Consider the following 23,195-nt stretch of genomic DNA (forward strand, 5'->3'; position numbering starts at 1 on the left):
AAGAGTTTATTTCTGTACAGAAAGAGCAATCACGAAGCAACTTGCAGATTAAGTCACCCCGCGAAGACTGCTGAATCAATGGAAAACCTCTCTAGTTAACCTGTGTGGTGGGTGTGACCCCCCCCACACAGACAGAGCAGAACAAAAGGTTTCCTCCCTCCCACGGGAAGAGAGGGAATCAGGTAGACCCCCCATAGGGAGAGAGGAAGATAGGGTGTTTACGACTCAAACCCCTGTGTGTAAAACAAAATAGCAAATGGTCCCTTGATCTTAGGTCACTACAGTTCATACTTTTACATTTATACGATATCAATACAAAATTTCCGTAACATATCCCTCCTGTTTATGCTGATTTTAAGCATAATTATAACATAAATTTTGTAGAGTGTGAGAGCGAAAACCCTTTCGAGCAGTTCAAAACATTCTATTTATCCATTATCCTTTCAGAAAGGGAAACTCTCTCACGGTTCCGCTGCCCCGGCAACCACACACAGGTACTCCATGTTACAAGAAACAGTAATCATACACAAAATAAGCATCATTTAAAAATCAAACATTGTTTCTGTCAAAACAAAACATAAAACATCCTTACAATCTAACATTCCCTTTGCACATTACATAATTACAAACATTCACACATGTCATCCGGTAAATTTGAATGTTAAAACTTCAGTCGTGTTATCTCCTGAAATGTCCAGACTATGTTGAATCAGTTTTCCTGTTACTGACGTTCAGGGCCCACAGTCCATTTTCTGCTGTATGAGCTGTTGCTTTCATACAGTCAACATTTTCCCTATATTTTTGCATCACTTTCAGACCAAATTCTGCTCTTGAGCTTGTTGTACACTTCCTTGTACTTGCTCAGTTGACACAATGCCATGCTCCTTCAGACTAAACTGCTGATGATGTTGTTATCATCACAGTTCAAGCTCCTCCTCTCATTGGCTCTTCCACTTCCTTTGCACCCCCCTTGGGTACACTGGTTCACAGCAGCCGCAGCCACTCAACTTCCTTGTCTCAAGCTGAGCTTCCACCATCTTTTCTGAAAGTAAAGCAAACCTATGGACTAGCCTATGGAGGGCAGTCATCTAATGTGGGTTATTTAATATTCAGTACATTGCAATCTTTAAAACAGTGAGTCCTTTCTGCAGCTGTGTTAGCATAAGTTCACCTGTTAGCATTCCATGCAGTGTTAGTACTGTGATTTAAACATGCAGTTATCCAAACATAATCAGTTTAGTGTTTTGTAGTACACTTTTCATTTAATTTTGTTATTAAATCACTGTTGCATTAATTATATCAACCAAACCTTAACTTTCAAATAATCAACGGTAATGACAACCAACCACTCACTTCCATATTCACACCTCAATTTCCAACATTCAATATACCTAATTCCCTGGCTAGGAGTTTAAACTTCCACTCTTTCCAAATTCCAAAAACATCTTTCTCAATTTGTTTTACCAACTGCTCTCTCTCTCTAGGTTATCCAAAGGTGCTATTACAATCCAATGACAGACTATCAGTTATTACTTTATTTTTCCTAATGACTACACGATTCATAACTAAATATTTCAACTCTTGATCTGGTAATGGAATTCTCAGTGGAGTATTAAACTACCAACAAAGATTACAAATGTATAATTTATCAAATCTTCCATTACATTTATTTCATCTTTCCAAAAATTTTAAATTTGAATTATATTATTTCAATATGTATTTCCATTATTGTTCTCCCCCCTTGCACAGATTTACTCTGTGCACATTATTACAAATTCTAAGTCCCCTTACTTTCGTTATTTTACCTTTACTTGTATCCTGTGCTTTGTAATCTTTATGAGGTCCTTCATGAAGTCAGCATGTTCCTTAAAGACCTAAAAAAAAAAATTGTTAAGATTTATTTCTTTAAACGTTTAAATTAAATACCTAATTTTGTTCAAACCAGGCATTAGTTAATCTGCTAAAAATGTTTAAATTTCTATATCCAAATCTTATTAGTAAATCTCCACATTTGAATTGTATGTGTAGCTTACTTACAGTGGCTTTAAATCTTGTTCTTTCTCCTTTTCAAAGTTTTTTTTTAAGACTCAGGGGGAGTGAGCAAATGTCAGAGAAACATGATAATAGAGTAACATATGGATAACCACTCCTACTTCACAGAGAGTCTTCAAGTTTCATTTCTCACTAAGCCAGTGAAAAGTACACTGCTCTAAATCACAACAAAAACAACCATTCTCACTGCACATTGATTTCCCAATTGCCACTTACATCATTATACATCACTAAAATAACATTTACAAAAAACTTGCATCTCCAACATATGATATACCGTTAATCTTTTCTTTGATTTTAACCTAATCAGAGTCAATCAAACCAATATGTCACCACCTTGAAGCAGAAAACCATTTCCAAATTAGCACATTTGACCTTGTACTAAGTTTAAATATCAACATACTTCAGAAAACCTTCAAACTCTCCAATACACTACTCACATTATCTACAGAGACACATACACTCTAAGTTATTTCGGCAGAGTCAGTTTCCTATGAGTCAGTCAGATCTGTTAGTGGATTCACGGATTGAATCAGGTAGTCATCCACTATACCTATATCAAATGTATCTAATTGTTCTTTATAATATCCAAAATTATCAAAAGATATTTATTTGGTCAATTTGAGTTCACCCAAGGCTTTGAGAAGAAAAAGAGCGTCCCCGATTTCTCCTCTCTTGGCGATTCATTAGAAACAACATAGCGTCCTATGTCGTTCCTCATGACCTTTATTATCTCCTAGCCTAATTGTAGATTACTTTACTTATTATTCATTTTTATTCTTAATCAATTATTATTTTAACCTTATAGTGACTGTATTGTATATTTCAGATGTTAGTTGGTTACCACTTCAGTCATTTCATAAGTCACATCAACAACATCCACCAACACACATCTCTTGTCTACAATGAGACAAAGCCATTTGCAAATCAAACAAAATCTTGTCACACCTTCAACTTAAAAACTATTTCCATTTGTCCACTGGGCCTTTCAATGCACTCTTGAACAGCTTGAATTCTCCCATTCATTCACATTCATGCTCTACATCAGAGGTATCAAACTTATTTCCACTATAGGCCACATCAGCATACTGGTTGCCCTCATAGGGCCAGATGTAACTGTACGACAGAATAAATATAACTAAAAATGCAAATGCAACCTCAGAAAAAGACTTTGAAGCACATGTGATTCTTCAGCCACAATTTGACCATTTGTTGTTTTCCTTAAATTTACACGTACTCTACATAAACCACACTTATCAAGAGCCGTTAAGGACTTAGTGTCTTGATCAGGGACACTTCATCCTAGACAATCTTTCTCTCATTAACCATCTCATGTATCATATAAAACACAGGAACAAATTAAGCTGAGCTAACTCAGCCCCAGCCACACATCATCACCTCCATAGTGACAAGAAATATATAGTTCTTATAACTAAATTCACAGTTCCTATTATTTATTTATTTAATTAATTAATGTGTTAATTTATTGTTACTGTTGTTTTTACCTTTTTTTATTTGTATGTATTTTATTCAACATTTTAATCATATCTCAACTTCAACTTTAACTTATTCTTTTCACTTTCACTACTTTCCACAATCCTTTTCAATCAACTTTCTTTTCCTTGCTTCTCAAACAACTTCATCATTTTATAACAGTCTATTCAACATCCAAAAACCTCCAAAAGCACATGATTACCATGCACAATAAAACACTAAAAAACTTCCTCATCTTCTAGGTTCTGGTGTGTACGTGTGTGTGTAGGTGCATAACCTGTTTATTGTCAAGTCATTCTGATGAATCCTCAACTCATCTGGGTTTCCTTTCTCCTTCCCCCCTCCAGCCTCCTTGACCTCTGCCTTTTTGAGCCTTACATTGTCGAGCCCAATGTCCAAATTTGCCACAATTGTAGCAGCTCTCATCTCCATCAATTCTCCATCCTCCTCGTCCTCCTCCTCTTCCTCCTCCTCTCCTGCCTCCACGATTGATGTTGTCTCAGAAATACACATCAGAAAATGCATTAGCATACTTTTCCACTTTTCATACCACTTATCTGACCTTGTCGCTTTCGGACTTCCTGTGACACTTCCGGTATGTGCAGGAACAGAGAGAGGAGGTGCAGAGTGAGAAGGAGGGGGAGAGATTGGAGCAGAGGCCTTGGGCTGGAGGTGTTGAGTGCCGATGCACGGGGGATGGAGACCCAGAGGCTTCATTCTCCTGTCTATCTCAGTTGGAGTTAAAAAACAGAATTAAATTTATAACATCCTGCATCTCTTCTTCCTGTCTTTTCTCAATTCCTTAGACTTAGCCTCAATCTTTTCTACCAATTCTTTGCATTCTTCTACCAGTAGTTTTCCTCTAAAACCATACTTCTTTTCCCATTTTTTTCACATATTTCACATTGTCTAACGCTTTCTGGCTCATCCATTTCACATCTCCTTTAAATTGAACCTCGTCAGGTTCACAACATTTGTAACTGTTACAGTTTCCCATTTTTATACTTTTTTATTTTTATTTAATTTTTTTTTAACCTGCTTTTTTTATTTTACCGGTTTTACCTACCATTCATCGAATGGGCGTGATATCACTTACAATGGGCTATCTTCTTCGGTTTTCAACTTCTTTTTTCTTAACTTTGTTTTTTCTTATTCTCACACTAACTTTGGATAATCTTTTCAGCCAGGTGGTTTGTACGACACATTTGTTCCGAGCAACGCACCCTTGTAATATCCACAGAGGATATTTAAGACACTGAATAAGTCACCACTAGAGCTAAAACTAACGATTATTTTGGTAATCGATTAATCTGTCGATTATTTTCTCTATTAATCGATGAATCGTTTAGTTCATAAAATGTCAGATAAAAAATGTTGATCAATGTCTGTCAAACCTGAAAATGATGATGTTTCTCGAATGTCTTGTTTTGTCCACAAACCAAAATGATTCAGTTTTAAAAATTTCTTTGTTTATGTGGAGCAAAGAAGCAAAGAAAATATTCACATTTAAGAAGCTAAAACAATCAGAAATCTTGTTTTAATCATGAGTTGACGATTAATTTAATAATCGTTTCATCGATTAATCGTTTCAGCTCTAGTCACCACAAAGTTTTATTCTCGTTACCACAAAGTTTTATCTTCTTCTTTTATCTTCTTAACCTCATCCATTGTATAGAGTCCCTGACTCTTTCCTTCTCTTTTTATTTTGACGCAGTCGAGACTTCGGGATTAGTTTGACTATGCTGTCCTTCCAAATAACAGACCACCCGTTCTTGAAGCCAAACGAGAGTTTTTTTCAACCCCCACAAATTAAGTTTCCAATGATTTGGCTCTTCACGTATACATTCAATCTTGGTGCCAAACAAGGGTTTTTTTTCAAACCCCCCTGAAATTAAGTTTCCAATGATTTGGTCCTCATGAGATATTTCTAAATCTTGGTACCAGACGAGGGTTTTTTTTCAAACCCCCCTAAGACTAATTCTCCAATGATCTGGCCCTCACTATGTTTGATCTCGAAGCCAAATGAACCAGTATCTGTTTCACCCAATCCAAAATTAAATTTCCAAACGATTTGGCTCCTCACAATACATACACGACACGTGTCTTACCTTTTTGATTGTTTGACTCCCTGGCTGGTCCGTCACCCCTCTCTGGTTGGTCACCGTCACTGTCCCACTCTTCAGGGGACCTGGCCTCCCTGACCAAACGGAGCTTTAAGAGCCCCGAGGTGGAGGTCTTTTCTGGAGAAATGTTTCTTTTCTCCGCCTTGCAAGGTCTTCAGGTCCACCGTTGTGAAGAGAGGGACAGGTATCGGGGTCCCACGTTGGAGCGCCAAAATGTCAGGATAATTTGGTAAAAGATGGATGTTGGAGCCAGCTCAGGAATCAAACAAGAGTTTATTTCTGTACAGAAAGAGCAATCACGAAGCAACTTGCAGATTAAGTCACCCCGCGAAGACTGCTGAATCAATGGAAAACCTCTCTAGTTAACCTGTGTGGTGGGTGTGACCCCCCCCACACAGACAGAGCAGAACAAAAGGTTTCCTCCCTCCCACGGGAAGAGAGGGAATCAGGTAGACCCCCCATAGGGAGAGAGGAAGATAGGGTGTTTACGACTCAAACCCCTGTGTGTAAAACAAAATAGCAAATGGTCCCTTGATCTTAGGTCACTACAGTTCATACTTTTACATTTATACGATATCAATACAAAATTTCCGTAACAACATACATTACTGTACCTTCTGCCACTGGCATGACTCTGTTTCACTGACTGATTGACTGACTGGCTGATTCACTCACTGTCACTCTTACTCCTCTTATGTTTCATTATCTTCTCCCACTCTCACATCCACACTCCCTTTGTCCTGTCCTTGGACACAGTGCAGTGTAAAGCCATCTTACCTTCACCACAACTTTTAATACATATTCACCATTAACTAGATGCTTACTAACATATATAAGTAGCCTTTATTAGTAATTATTAAGCACGTATAACACCATATTCTACCTCTGTTTACAACATGAAATAAGATTTTTCCTAAATAAGGTGTTAATGTGTGCTTAATATTTACTAATAAAGGGCTAGTATGCCACTTATATACACGTTAGTAAGGACGCAGTTAATTGTGAATATGTGTTCATTAAAGGACTCATATCCTATTTCCCCCACTTAACCTAGTCCCCTGGTGTCCTAATGAACATGACTTTGACATGCTTTGGTCAAAATACCATAAGGATGAAGCACCACAGAAGTTAGCATTTGGAAACGTGATCATTTGCAGGCTCTCGCAGGCACATTGCTATCATATAAACTAGACCCCAATTTTTCCAGTTTTTTATTGAAATTCAAGCCATTCAAGTCCAATGAATAGCTTGAAATGGTACAAAGGTAAGTAGTGAACTGCTAGAGGTTAAAAAAAAAAGCAAGGTTACCCTAAAATGGAAAGAAACTGGGAGAAACTCTGACAGAAGACAAGTTTCTGAGAGTCAACAACTAGCGTGATAGGCGGCTCACAGGACAACAGCTTCAAGCACAGCTTAATAGTGGCCATAGTAAGCAAGTTCTGTTTCAACTGTGAAGAGAAGACTTTGAGTTGCAGGTTTGAACGGTCAAGTTGCAGCAAGAAAGCCATTGCTAAGACGTCAGAATAAGACGAAGAGGCTTGTCTGGGCCATGAAACACCGCCAATGGACTATTGAAGTCTGGAAGAAGGTGTTATGGACTGATGAATCAAAGTTTGATATCTTTAGTTCATCACACAGGAGTTTTGAACGCAGTTGAGTTGGCGAAAGTATGGTGGTGATGATGAGCCGCCTATCACGCAAGCTGTTGACTGTTGCCAGACCTCTTCCTGTCAGAGTTTCTCCCAGTTTCTGAGTGCCTATTGATGGTGAAGGAAACTGTACTCACTGACACCTTGACTTTCTTCTTTTCGTTTTTGGCTAACCTTACTATTTTTTTTTTTTTACCTCTAGCAGTTCACTACTTACCTTTGTACCATTTCAAGCTATTCATTGGACTTGAATGGTTTGAAATTCAATAAAAAACTGGAAAAAAATTGGGGTGTTCTAAAACTTTTAACCGGTAGTGTATAACATGTATCCACTGGTCAGATAAATCCTCTGAGGCTGGAAGTTTGTGTAGGACTCTGTGCTGCACTGTGGAGCCAAGAATAGAACTTTTCGCAGACTTACAGTTTTTTACGGACAAAGCGTAGCTCCGTGAGACAACAATTCCAGGAATTTAGCGCATTGTGACATCCCAGTGAGCACGGAAGTCAACATTGCGTGTTTTATCTCCTGTACTTACACTGAGGAGGACCACAAAAACATGAGTGAGTCATCTTTTTTCACACTTTGGCGACTGGTAGGGCCTCCAGAGTCCCAAGTTAATTTTGCATAATATGGGACTTTTAATATAAAATGTTACCAGATATTTTTTTACAATAAAACAAACATATATAATCAAATGTTGTAAAAATGAAAACAACCTTTCAAGTCAAGTGCGTAAACAAAGTGATGAGAGATAGTAGCATGATATCCAGACTTAACTACAGTTGGGTTTCCATTCTTTTTTATCAATATGTGCATTAAAAAAAAAAAAAAAATAGATTCAGTGAATAAAGGACAACATTTAGTGATCATGTGACTCCAACTTGACTCCAACTGATAAAGAAATTCCTCGACATGCTCTTCATATAGATCATCACGTGGAGCCTTTATCATTCTGTAATGACCCAGACTTGTGTGCATTGCGTCCCAATAATGTAGTTAACATTTGCAATTACAACGGTTCAACTGAAACAATTTGTTCTGTCAGAGTAATTTCCAGTCTCACAGAAGCTGCGGCTTGTGCAGAATGTGGAGATTAGAGTTATTTTGGTGCTCATTGTCACTTTTGGGTGATTACATCGATGTATTTGAAACCTCCTCAGTGAGGACAAGAGCAAAGCACGTTGACAATCATTCATTCTCCATCTGCCTCTTCCAGATTATCAACTCTCCTGTCCTTTCTGCCACAGCCTTTCTGACTTATAGCAATCTGTTTTTTTCTGCCTCACAGACTCACCTGTTCCCCAAATCCCTAATTAGTTTTTAGTACATATACCAGCCCATTTCACAATGTTGTTTTCCATGTCAAATTACACTCCCAATTTTAGATTTAGCTGGTTAAATCAGACTTTAAGACATTTGCACATGCTCATGGGTTACTTTAGTAACATGGAAGGCATCAGTAACTATGTAGACTAAGTTTGGATGTGATATATTGTGTCATGTTATGAAGCTATGGAAGCTAAGAAACTAGTTTAATTTAGGTTAAGAAGCCACAGGTTTGTGCAAAAGACCTCATTTCCCTTGAATGTCTTTGCTTGCTCTTGATAAATCTGGCAAATATAGTTTGTGGACTTGGGCTGGCAGTTTCAACAAAACCTTGAAATGTCTCAATCGTGATATGAACTCCTTTTCCAAAGCAGCTGTGACAACCATGTGTTAGATTGTTTTTAAAGCTGTTGCTGCCGGCCCTAAAACAGTTAGTTAATGGGGGGGGGATAGTCCTCAAGTCTTAACATCGTTTTTCATCTCTTTTACTACCTGCTATCAGTAATAATGCTTGCTCACAGTTTAATCAGGAAGAACACAGACCACACATGCAATAATCCAGCAGAAATGCACTCTCTAAATCCATCCTGGTGGCTCCATGTAATAATCCTCTATATTTTATCCACTCACACACATTCATTTATCAGCTCTGTCACCCCCATTTCTTCCTCTTCCTCTTCCTCCACTTCCTTCTTTCTCCTCCTCAACCTCCCTTTCCTTTATCGCTTCGTCAAAATAGGAGAGGATATAAATACCTCTCAGCCTGGAGAAGGTTAATTAGTAAGGGGATTTTCAATTTGCTCTTTATCTCTGTGGGGGGGGTAAGTAGGACTCAGCCGGGGGCGTCTATGGGGTGGTACAGTGGTATGAGACGGTGATAGGTTGGGTGAAGGGTTGGCCGGATGGAGAGTAGTGAAAAACTGAGTCAAGAGACGACACAGAGATAGAGACAATAACAAAGACAGAGTGGAGATTCACAAAGAGAAGCAGCATGGAAGGTGCTATTAGTGGAAGCTACAGGGATCTCCAGGAGACCTGCAGGTATTTGGATGACTGGATCAGCCTGGTTTGTACTGTACTGTACACAGTTAAGATTACGGTGGCCCTGATGTGCAAAACACAAACGCAAATCAAAAAACACAACACAAAACAAAAAACACAAACGCAAATCAAAAAACACAAACGCAAATCAAAAACACAAAAACATTAACTCAAAACGGAAACACAAATCACACAACACAAACACAAAAGCCGAAAACATGACGCAAACACAAAAGCAGAAAACACAAAAACATTAACTCACAACGCAAACACAAATCACACAACGCAAACACAAAAGCAGAAAACACAAAAAAAAATTTAAATAATGTTTTATGATTTGCGTTTCCGTTGTGAGATAATGTTGTTGTGTTAAATGCTTTTGTGTTAGTGTTTTCTGCTTGGGGCGAGATTCAAACTGGGGCTATCTGTAGTGTGTACTTCTACATGGAACGGCAGCTCTACCAAGTGAGCTTTGTGTTTGCGTTGTGTGTTAATGTTTTTGTGTTTTCTGCTTTTGTGTTTGCGTTGAGTTAATGTTTTTGTGTTTTCTGCTTTTGTGTTTGCGTTGTGTGATTTGTGTTTCCGTTTTGAGTTGATGTTTTTGTGTTTTTGATTTGCGTTTGTGTTTTTTGATTTGCGTTTGTGTTTTTTGATTTGCGTTTGTGTTTTGTGATTTGCATTTGTGTTTTTTGATTTGCGTTTGTGTTTTTGATTTGTGTTGTGTTTTTGATTTGTGTTTGTGTTTTGCACCTCAGGGCCACCGTATAAGATGGTTGTCTATCAACAACATTATTTAACTGTACTCCTGTCTTTGCCACAAGCACTGAAGGAGAACTGATTGAGTGAATTAAGTGTGCAGTAATAATTAGACTCCCAATCACATTCTGAGAAATGAATGAATAATCAGCCAAATTGACTCACTGATCAATGACAAAAAACATGGCTGATTATAGTCTTTGTGAAATCTAGAGAAACAGACCAGTCCTTAGCTTTCTTCAATAATAATATCAATATTGTGCACACAGGTAATGTAAAGACACGAGTGGTAAAGCATTAGTTTTGGAAAAAGACTAGACTCTAGCACACGGAATCTTACCAAACCCTTAATCCTGCTCCTTCTGCTCTGTTTCCCAAGCCCCCACAGACTGAACTCCTCAGATGTCCCCGCTCCACTTCTTGAATTAACATCTACCTCTGATTTAATTAAAAACGTGTTCTGTAAGAGGATGTCCCCCAAGAGATCAAAGGTCAGCTCAATAATCCTCTGGCACCGTCAACAAGTTTGACATTTAAGCAACACTTTTCCCCGCCGGCATCTAATTAATCTGAAGACAAACAGGTCGGACACAAACAGAATCATTCAGAGCAGCACGGTGTCAAAATTAACTATGAAAAACAACAGATTGGGTTTGTTTTTTATGTCTTTCATCTGAAAAAATGTTCTGGTTACCTTTTGAGAAATGACTACATAAAACATAGTCAATTCAGATCATTGTATATCCAATATGTGACCACATCAATCCTTTCTTTTTCATTCCTTTCAGGTCCTGACTGGAAAGTCAATGGCTTAGATTCCCATTTACACATCAGGCTAATGTGCTAAGACCTGGATAAAAACGCTTATTTTGGTTATTCAGTGATCAACTTATTCATGATATTTCACGGATTGTTTGTAAAGAACATTTGAGGTTGATCACATAACCAAATTAATCTTAGATTATCCATAATCCCTCTGCAATGGCCGTTAAAACCTTTTGGCACACATTTAATTCACCTGTTTTATCAGAGGTCAACGGTTAAAGCTGCCGTGCATAACTTTTGTTGATTCGGGTTGTTGTTGACGGTATTATTCTGATTCTGTTTGCTCTTCATCAACAGAGACAAAATACTGTGCTGTGTCCTTCATCTGACAATGGGGTGTCAGGCAATACTATCAGAGGGAGCGTTTGTGAGTATACAGCGGTAGCATTCATCCCACCAAACCACTGAACAACTGGGTTATTTGAGCAGCAGAATTGACTTCTTTCCAGTGCAGTCATTGTGGACATGTTACCGTTAAAGAATCTGAATCCCTGTTTTGAAGCCTCCAGAATTGCAACTTGGCCGGTGCCACGCTGACATTTTGCAAATGGAAATTCAAAAATGTTACTCAAACCCACACTGTTGTCCTCTCATATTTGATGTTCTATCATCTAACATCCTGAAAAGTGGAGCATAATGTTCAAAATTGATCTCATCTGCGTTTTAATATGTCCTGAATCTAATTATTAAGACCATTTACACCTCAGGAAAATGTTTACTGATGGGGATTAGACAGAGGGAATTAGACTGAATTAAACACATTTTCTCATTGACATCCAATCAAACAGAGGTCTTTTTGCAGTCATCACCTGGTTGCAATAAAATATATTCCTACTTCGTGATTGACTTCATTGAGCAAGCCAGAGGGCTCTATCCATAGTGTACAGTTTACAAATGTAATGCTTTAAACCTGAGATGTAAGATGACAAAGTGTTACTGAACGAAGTTGAGTCAGTTATGGAGGTGTATATTAGGAAGTGTTATTGTTATATAACGAGGCAGTGACAAAATGAGCGATTTTCTCTCTGTTTGAGCAGCAACATGCAGCCGATGTTCCCTCTCTTTTCCACCACATCAGGCTCCACAGTGATGGAAGGAGTGTGATTATGTTTGTCGTTTTGTAAGACTACCTGTCACCATAGATAAATGAAGGATATCTGAGTGCACTGCACGCGCTCCTCTCTATGCTTCGGTTCGCTGCAGCAGATTCAAACTATACCTCGGTCCATGAGATGAGATAAGGGGCTATCGGTTAGTCAGCTAATCTGATCCTGGTTTAGGCTCCATGGCCAAACTGTCAACAATCTGATTAATACTAGCCTGCAGACTCACCACTGCCAACTGGCTGCTAGCCAGCACACTCACAGGCACAAATACACCAGTGGCTAATTCTGTACATTGGAACCACACAGTAAAACCATTTGCTTTCATGAAATCTGCAGGCATTTATTTCCTCAGTGACTGTGGCAACAGCTGAAGTGAGCAACACTTTTAAATGCCAAATGATTCTTCTTGTAAGTTGGAACCAACGCGCAGCAATGGATCATCCGTTTAACAAGTGGAATTTCAACAATAACTACATTTGTACAACTCTGGCAGTGAGAGTGCAGCGCGCACACACACGCAGTGGGTTCTGCCAAGAAACCACCAAACACACACACACACACACACATACTGGTTGCTTCGTAACACGCAATCTCAGTGAGAGCAATTAGTACAAGCTGAAACAAAATTACCCGTTTGAGGCTAAACTGGTGAATGGATAGAGGTCAGCACAGCAGCTGACAGCTGCTACAGCAACTGGAATTAAGGTTCATCAGCACAGATGAAACTGTCAGGCCCTTGTGAATAAAGTGGATCCAAAATGAACAGCATCCTCGTCAAGTACTGAAGATGGAACTGAAAGATTTCATTAAGATTAGTGTTCAGAGTTAAACACTGTATAATAACCTTGTCTTTTCCCCCTGTTTGTCTTTGCTAAACTTGCTATGAATCATTTAATCTTGTTTTAGCTTTAACTTCAAAAGGTTTGGAAAACCATGTTTACATAATTTATTAACCATTTTACCATTAGTATGTTTAAACATACAGTATATACTGTATAGAGGCTATAAGAATGTGCAATATAGTGTATTATATAATTTTTTCAGCACAATCTAGGCAATCTGATGAAACATTTAAAAAAAAAAAATGTATATATAAACACACCTGAGCAAAAAGTACTCAAAATGTGTAAAATCCGATTTAATTTGTGAAATTTGGAAATACGTTCACAGTTCAAATTTGATTTTATGAACAAAAACAAAAGAAAGACAGTCTAATTTTGTCTTTTTTGACTTCTGCACAATCACTGCTGCTCGAGATCACTTCTATAAATGCGATGAATGATAACTTTGACCCAACAACAACAAAAAAATAACTTTGTTAAAGCCTGAATATGTGACCAATAAACCCACACCTCCAGGATGTCCATATAAGGAGCACAGAGGGTTCAAGGTAACCGGAGCAAAAGTGGTCAAAAGGTCAAAAGGTCTCTCTTTGTAAAGCCTTACAATCTATGTTTCTCAAACCCATGTCAATATCAGACCACAAATAAATCTTTCTGGGGAAACAATGAAGTGAAGACATTGTGAGACTCTCTGTCCCTGTTACGCTTTCTGAAAATGACTGAAATGACAGGAAAAGGCCGAATGTTGAGCTTCCTATCAAGTGCACCGGGAACACATTGACCCTGTAATTGGAGTTTGATCATCCTATGGACATGTTTTGTTGATATTAACTGAGTCAGCACTCTGCACGGTAGATAACAAGCTGTAAGTGGAGATCGTACTGTCCCTTTGGCTATGATTGCACCTGCAATTTGTTTTGCCCTGCAGCTGACATGTACTCATCAGTAACAATAAGTTAATGACTCCTCTGGGCTGTGTCTTACTTTCTTTTTCACACACGGGTTTCTGTTTTACAGCAGCAAGGTGATTACGGGAGGAGAGAGAACATTGTACATGAAATGGAAAAGGGGACTAAAAGACGCGTTTTGAAGTTTAATGGAAACCTGCATGTGACCCCATGCTCTTGCTGGTGTAATACACACATTATATCCTGAGATTCGTGTTGCATTTTCACCCACCACTATCCTCTACTTCTGAGCCACATTTGTACGTAGGCACTCACCTTAAATAGCTCAAGACAGTTACATCAGATTCTGTTTCAAGTTTTGTATTTTTTTTAAAAATCATTTAAAGTCATTCAACGGTCCAGTATGGAACAATTTGTGAATTTGACTAATTAATAGAAGTTCCTCTCTTTCCTCAGCATGTCACAGAACTACAGTGGCCTTCACATAACAAGTAGGATGTTTTTTGAATTGAAATCACAATTTAAAACAATCCAATTATTTAACTGCAAAGAGGACTTACTGGTTTGATGGTGTCATGGAGAAATGCTCCATCATATTTTAAATGTATTGCAGTGAAGCCTGACCTATAAAGATCACATTGCAGATACAAATTTAAAAAAAAAAATCACAATTATTAAATTCAGATTGTTTTCCCCTAAATGGTTCAAGCCTTCTGCTTAAAAATGCAACAAGCACACTCTGACTAGTTTGTCCATTCAAGCTGCCATGGAAACACAGTGAGTGGGACAAAGCAAGGCTGTAATGCAAGGCCTTTGTCTAAAGTACATATAAAAGGTTTGTTCTAAGGAAGCACTTCTAAATGCCCTCCTACAGGTTACACACTGGTGCTATAAATCCAATAATCCAAGCACATTAAATCAACTCTAAATCCAATTCTGTTGCCATTATGTCAATTTAAATTGTATAATTTGTTATGTATAATGAATATTGGCATTAGTATGACCCATAGACAGTGTATAAAATGGGTCACATAGAGTGGTCCTGTTGCACATATATGTTAGTTATGGAGGTCTACTTACATACATTAACTTGTTTTTATGGTCAAAAACCTCCTAGTTGCTGTAAACGAGCCGATATAAATCCTCTTTTCTGACGCTGTTTCCCAGCCGCGAGATTTGAGACTCAAATCTCTCAACCCGGAAGTGACATATCAGCACATCAGCTCTCATAAGCGCAGCTCCCCCCTCTGGAACGGTGGATGCACTGCTACTCATTATCAAAACATTGTTTTAACAATGTTTAAAAATAGCTTCTTCACGACTCCCCGCCTCAGTCCCTTTTATGACTTTGACCCAGAGTCAGACCCAGAGTCAGAAGACACTGTCGCTCGTGAAACACCTCCACAATGGAGGTTATTCTTCTTCTGCGGTTCAATGTACGCAAACGGATGTACCCAGAGCAGGAGGATCTGCTGTTCCGGAGAACCGTTGTTTACGTAACTATAACGGGATTTTCAGAGATCTCACTGAGCCCGAGATTACAATAAAACACAGCGTTCTCAGCAATGGCTGAACTGTTTGTTTAGAAACTTCAGGGCTTCATAAACAAGGTAATGACGCAGATACAGACTAAAAAACAGCGTTAATTGGAACTTCCGGTCTAGTTACGCTTTAATAAAATTCACAGTTATCGCCTGCAGTAAGGCTCCTATTGTAAAATACCGCCTGTCTTCAGAAAAACAAGTGGAAAGTCATCTCGTTTTCCATTGACCTCCATTCAAACAGAGTTGTTGTTGCACGTCCCATGTTGGCTAACTTCCGTCTACTCTCTGGGATTTGTTTTTCAAACCATGTCCATGTTTTTATTCAGTCTATGGTATAACCACTCGCTCACCTCTTTGTCTCTCTCGATCTCCAGGCCGGCCTCCAGCAGGTTGGCCTCAAACTCTTGTCTGATCAGACACATCTCATGGTCAGCCGGCTCCATCGTCTCATTCCCAGCAGCAAATCCAAGTTCCAAGAACACCTCGCCAAAACTTGCTGCCTCTCCCCCCGGCACACCCGCTCCTATTCCCGCACCTGCTTCCGAGCCCAATGACTGGGGAAAGTTGCCATTGGAAACAATAGATAATCTGTCATGTGACACTGAGGTGCTGTTGGGATGACGTAAGGAACTGTGCCGGCGATGATGGAAGACCAGGACGTAGTCAACTTTCCGTCGGCCATCAGCGAAGTAAAGGCCTTCTCTGTTATACTGAGGGCTTGTAGGTGAATCCACAACCTGAATGGATGCAAGAGGAATAATAAAAAAAACAAAGTAAAACACCCACAGAGTGCTCACTATAAACTGCTGTGATACAGAGGAAACCATACTCTCATTCATTTATGCATCACACTCTAATTAATGAATAGAAAGACAGCACACCCTGCACCCTATAAGCAACAGGGTTATGTAATTACTGTTTGATTGAAAATGTCAGCATACACCAAACATAAGTGGCTACTGGAAGCTTCTCAAAACACTGAAGTGAGAACCTTCAGCAGCGGAGTGGGCAGTCGATCGGATCACCTTTGGTTCTTTTAGTCTTTATTTAGACCGAGAGAGCACAGAGTGAGACTAAATATGGAGGGAACGCTCGATAAGCTCAGGGTAACGACCAAAGTAGTGTTTTTCTAAAAGCAGAATTTACTTTAGGATAGTTTTCTAAAACATGTTGTGATGCATCAGTGTGTCTCTGGCTGTGTGTATGACTGTTGCTTTTTCTCGATTACAAAGGTCCTAATGAGGTAGAACCTGTGGTCAAAGACAATGCAACATCCTGTCAACAATGTCTTGTTGCTCAAATTGAGATGAATATGTATTGCGTTTTCCTCAGGGACATTCATTAACAAGCAATTATATAAATAAAATAAAAAAATGTGCTAATAGCTACAAATTAGCTGGCTAGCATCCCAGATGAAAAACATTATGTTTTTTTATTAAGTTGAAATAAACAATGCAAAAAATACTGAATGAAATTTGGTGACTAAACTGATTCCAAATATTACCTTCGCCACAGCGGCCATTTTGACAGGAAAATCACAGGTGTAAATAGACACATGAACGATGGCTGAGTTCCGTTTACCATCCCCAATTTCATGCTAGGTGCTGGCTAGGTGCATGCTAGGGAAGGAGAGGGAGTGTGAGGATGAAGGAGGTCAGAAAGGTAGGAAGAGGAGAGATTGTGGAGAGTTTTGAAGGTGAGAAGGAGGATCTTATATTGGATTCAGGAAGCCAGTGAAGTTCTTGGAGGACGGGGGTAATGTGCTCTATGGAGGGGGGTTCTACTGATGATGCGGGCTGCTGAGTTTTGGACCAGTTGGACAAGGATGGCGGTGCTGTGGGGTGTGAGTGAGGGGCGTAGACGATTGATATAACGGTGGTAGTACACAGACCGAGTGATGTTATTGATGTGGGCAGTGAAGGAAAGTGTACCATCGAGGATGACATGACACCTCGATGTGATCAGTAACACACTGGTGCTTTTCTGGCTAAAACTAGTCAAAATGGCTGATGTGCAAAAGGCGCATTAGCTTAAGGGGATATATTATACCATATTTCTCCAAGTTAACCTAGTTCCCTGGTGTCTTAATGAACATGTCTGTGACATGCTTTTGTTAGAATATCATAAGCATGAAGCACCACAGCAGTTCAATCACCCTGCCAAAACAGCCCTGTTCAGAAAAAAAAGTAAAACGAAACTTAAGGGACAGGAAATGACATCAACCACAGAGGCTACTGAGAGCTAACAGCAGTTAGCATTTGGAAAAGTGATCTTTTGCAGGCTCTAGCAGGCACATTGCTGTCATATATAACATGTATCCACTGGTCAGATAAATCCTCTGAGGTTGGAAGTTTGTGTAGAACTCTGTGCTGCACTGTGGAGCCAGTGTGGACTTCCGGTTTTCAGATACCGTTGCTCTCGCAAAGCGGAGCGAGACAACAATTCCAGGAATTCAGCACATTGTGGCGTCCCAGTGAACGCGGAAGTCAACATGCTGTGTTTTATCTCCTGTACTTAGACTGAGGAGGACCACAAAAACATGAGTGAGTCATCTTTTTTCACACTGTCGACTGATAGGACCTCCAGAGTCCCATATAAAAGTATTTAAATGATTAAAAAGTTAATTTTGCATAATATGTCCCCTTTAATGTTTCATAGAATTCACTTTGAAACTGGCTCCGTTATTTGTTTAACCTTATAAAAGCCTAGTTTCCAACTACATCCCGTTCCCAGGAGCATCAGGGAACTACGGTGGCCTCAGCGTATCAGCGAGAATGTCGTTCGAGTAAGTCTCCCCTCGGCTAAAGCAGATGAAAGGCTAATCTAAGGCAATGAAAATTATACACATATTAATGTATTAAATGTCTGCCAATAAATCCACCTAAATGTTTCACACTGGACCGTTAAAAGAGAGACACAATAAAAACGTACCGTCTCGACTGTCAGCAGAACAGAAATCTGGCCTCATGCTTTGGTTCCTCTCGGGCCACATTAGCTACAATAGTGAAGAGCACATTCACGGCCATCGTCCTCCCACACAGGTGGTTTCACTTTACACTAATTAGACCTTTACTGTTGACTGTGTGAGTGGACACAGACTGTTTAACATCGCAACTGTGGGGGGAAATACTGTTTGTATCAATATAATGTTTATGACACTCTATATATATATATTTTAACCTAGATTTGTAAAAGATATTCACCTGTTTAACAAGTGTTTTCCTGCCTGTAAAAAAAAAGTCTAAATCCACAAACTGATTAAATTATTTAAAGGCGCTATATGTACGAATGTGGCCAACAACGGTTATTAAACTCATATTCAAAATACCGAGGTCTTTAAAGCTCACCTAGAGTGGTCCTGTTGCACATATATGTTAGTTATGGAGGTCTACTTACATACATTAACTTTTTTTTATGGTCAAAAACCGCCTAGTTGCTTTAGCTGATAGAAATCCTCTTTTCTGACGGTGTTTCCCAGCCGCGAGATTTGAGACTCAACTCTCTCAACCTGGAAGTGACATATTCAGCACACCCGCTCTCAGAAGCGCAGCTCCCCCCTCTGGAACGGTGGATGCACTGCTACTCATTATCAAAGCATTGATTTAAGATTTAACAATGTTTAAAAATAGCTTCGTCACGACTCCCCGCCCCTTTTATGACTTTGACCCGGAGTCAGACCCAGAGTCAGAAGACACTGTCGCTCATGAAACACCTACACAACGGACGTTATTCTTCTTCTGCGGTTCAATGTACGCAAACGGATGTGCCCGGACTAGTGCCCAGAGTAGGACGATCGGCTGTTCCGGAAAACCACTGCTTACGTAACTATAACAGGATTTTTCAGAGATCTCGCTGAGCCCGAGATTACAATAAAACACCGCGTTCTCAGCAATGGCTCAACTGTTTGTTTAGAACCTTCAGGGCTTCATAAACAAGGTAAAGACGCAGATACACACTAAAAAACAGCGTTAATTGGAACTTCAGGTCTAGTTCCGCTTTTAGGTTTCGTTTTCTCCGCCATTGTAGCTGAGACGTAACTGGCAACCCATGGTTGCTCGGCAGGTGAGACTCTACTGACTGCAATGATTGGTAGATGGCGGTAGGTGGCGCCACATGCCAAAACATGATTTCAAAACATAAACATGATTTGCAGTTTGCAAAAGATTTTTTTTTATGAAAATATTTTGTCTGTAGTGTTGTTGTTGTTGAGTTCAGTTTGTTATATGAACATTATTCCTGAGTCTCTGTGACATATTAGGAGGATTTTTACGGCCAGTTGCTTTGGATTTATTACATAATGCACCTTTAACTCTATTAGTCCCACTATCTTGCAAAGTCCTTTTATTATTGTTATTGAAGTTTTGTTTTGATCCACATAACAGATTTGACACAGTTTCAAACCCTGAATGAAACTGTTTTAAAACTGTGTCAAATGCAGTGTCCTTGTATTAACTTGTGCTGCTGTGTTATCTTTGCGCTGTAGTTTTTCTGTTGCATCACTGCACTCACTCACTCTCACTCAAATGTTCTATACAAAATAAAGTTGCCGTGCCAACGTGGATTTTATCGGTTTTGAATCTCTTCAGCGAGGCTCTATACCCACATTTGGTTTCATCAGCAATTGTGGGTGCAGACAATAAACTGTGCATCAATCGGCCACAACATTAAAATACCACACTGGTTTGACTGTTGTGGCTGATGCATTTAATTTGACTTATTCAAACCATAAAGACCCAATAAAGAAGAAGAAGAAGAAGAACGCTCCAACACACAAAATGAGTTCCATTTCACATTAATGATGCTTCAGAATTAATGCTTTAAAAGCAGAAGAGCTCTTTACTAATAAGCCACAGCATTAAAGCCACTTATAATGTTTAATGTTCGCAGCATCTCTCTGGATTAAATCTAAAACTAGCTGTTTTTGTACAAACACCAAATAAATAAAGATAATGTATTGTATGGTCACACAGACACATTATTACAGATCACACAATGGTTGCCATGTGACCTCCATATACCAGGACTCTCCCGTCACTCTTTGCAAGTTGTAAATATTTTTCAACAGTTTTTCGAAGTTGAATGTACAGAATTTGATGTCATTTCAAATGATTTATTAAGCGTCCTGCTCATGTCACTGCATGTTTCAGTCCTTGAGTCCTTGAATTGCACTGAGAAGATTCCCACTTGGTTCAGTCTGGGTGATTCCAGAAAGCTTCCCTCATGCTTGTAGGTTAATTACTATTATTATCATCATCATCCTTATTATTACTACAGTAGCTACAAGTTAAGAGGGACTGACAATTATTACAATGGGTTGTAAAACACTGACTTTCTCAAGGCAAAGACTAGAAAAGCAGACAGAGGTGGATGCAGGTGGATGCTGATCTACTTACCGGGATCTTGTCTTCACTCTGGGAGATCTGCATGTTGTTGAAAAGCAGTAAAACAAAAAAAGAAGAACAAGAAGAGGAGGAGGATGAAAAAGAGCAGGGGTGAAAGTTTGCGATGTCTTCCCTCAGAAAACCACCACCTTCATCCCCATCACGCGCGCATGACACCGGAGGTCACAGCGCAGTTTAGTCCACAGAGCAGGAGGAGCTGCGGCTTCTCGCAGCCACGCTTCATTGTTCAGTGATGATGAGGAAGATGAAGATGAAGCGGCTGCGCCGGCGCATGTAGAGCAGCAGCCTGAGGATCACACGCTGCTGGTGATACCATCTCCCTCCAACTGTGTGTGTGTGTGATCTGGAGGCTGCCTCTGCGCACCGCCGGCGCTTTTGGCACGGAGCGTGCCACACTGTAAAAAATGTCAGGCTGAGAGGAGCAACAGGCAATCCTTCTGCCCCTAGTGGTTCCAGGTGGTATTGTTTGGACACTGTCATAAAGATGCTGAAGTTTGGTGTCTGAAGTGATGATGAAGTGTATATACGTTTATAGAAGTTCTATATAATTATATAATGAACAGAAAAGTGTGTCAAATTAAAATGATCTGTAATGCAAAAAGTGTGTTGTTCATGTTATCATTCACTATATTTATTTCTTGTATAACCATATACTGTTATTTATTAATAGAGAATTTGTATCTTCTTCTTTATTTTCTCTTTTTTTAAACAAATTATGTTTGCAGTATCCACACTTTTGTAAACTTTACTGTTGAGTTTATTATTGTAGAAGTCTTATTGTGGGTCAGCAGGACTGTCTGACATGCATATACAGTACATTCAATTATTATTGTACTCAGGTCCAAGGTGATTTAGAGTAAAAATGGAGTGTATTCAAATAGTATTTATACAAATGTTTTTATGAAGAATGCAGTGTAAACATTAAAATAAATTGCATAATGAGTAAGAAGGATAATAAGTTGTGTTTATTTTCTCTAGGCAGATTTGTTTAGGTGCAACCTGACGCAACCCTCCCAGGTAAGCAGGTTTGGGACTGGCACAAGGATGACACTGGATGTGGCCTCTCTGTGGTCGGGTCGATTTAGTGTCCAAATAACAATGAGCAATGGGGATTGGGTACCTTGCTCAGGCCTCGAACCAGCAAACCTTCAGTCATAAGTTCCCGATCAGGGATAATAGATAGTAGAAACTGAACGGTTTAGAACCGGGGGTTACTATTGAGACTATTGAAGCCGTCCACCGTGGATCCTTTCCCTTTCACAACAACTCAAAATAAACCATGATGGATCGATGTGTGATCATTTTTGTCATGTGCTGTAACTGTGACAGTCAGAATAAACTTCAGCTTCCTCTAACTGTGTCAGGTACAGGTCAGACCCAGACAAAAAATATACAGGATTTGGTCAAAATTGTGTCTTGGTAATTTTGCTTAAGTGATGGCTACGTGATATACAATTTTGGCAGGATCACTTTGTCTGACAAAAACACTGGCACCAGGGAGAACGGCCTTGTCTGAGAGCTCCGATTGAAGTTTTTTGAGCTTAAATGTGATTAGATTGGCTTCTGTTTGGTAAGTTGAACGACTTCAAAGTGGAGCAAAGGAATGACAATGCCTTTCAGCAAATTGAATGAGCAGCGTTTCCACTGCATTCGTGCGAGTGTTAATGAACAATGAAATGCTCTGAGTCTTCTGACTCATAGAACAAAATGCATTTTCACTTCCCTGACTGTTCCATTACAAATATATTTGCCTGCCTCTTTGCTAGACTGAACAGCAGAAGGATATTTTTTACAGTGTGAGAGGATCCAGCCTTGTTTTCTTAGATTGCACACAGTAGCTGAGAAAGACCTGTGGTTTCCCTCCCATTGGCTACATAATAATCACACTTTTCTATAAATGAAGCAGAGCTCATACCCCTTCACTTATATTTCTCTCTCCCACAGCCACATTTTGTTTGTTTCTTCTTTGATGCTCTATAACTCTTGACCAGTCACATGTTATGGTCATGATGTGACCATGAGCTGTGAGCATTTCATGAAAAGAGTCATGTGGGGGGGACTTTTTCAAGGACTGCCGAGGTGGTGGTGGTGGTGGTGGTGGTGGAGTGAGAGATTTGACGAGAGAA

At 39.4% G+C, this 23,195-nt stretch overlaps 1 protein-coding gene across 1 annotated transcript in view; it reads right to left on the reverse strand.

Moving 5' to 3' along the window:
* ano2b (anoctamin 2b) overlaps positions 1–23,195 on the reverse strand; it is a gene marked incomplete at both ends in the record, with an annotated part of 86,764 nt that overhangs the window by 46,157 nt on the left and 17,412 nt on the right. The window contains 2 exons of the mRNA XM_083907038.1: positions 16,018–16,404; positions 21,061–21,084. Of these exons, the coding sequence (XP_083763164.1) occupies positions 16,018–16,404; positions 21,061–21,084 (411 nt within the window). The remainder of the gene's footprint in view (positions 1–16,017; positions 16,405–21,060; positions 21,085–23,195) is intronic.

This window comes from Microchirus variegatus (assembly GCF_963457635.1).
Source record: "Microchirus variegatus genome assembly, chromosome: 20".
Lineage (NCBI taxonomy): Eukaryota > Metazoa > Chordata > Actinopteri > Pleuronectiformes > Soleidae > Microchirus > Microchirus variegatus.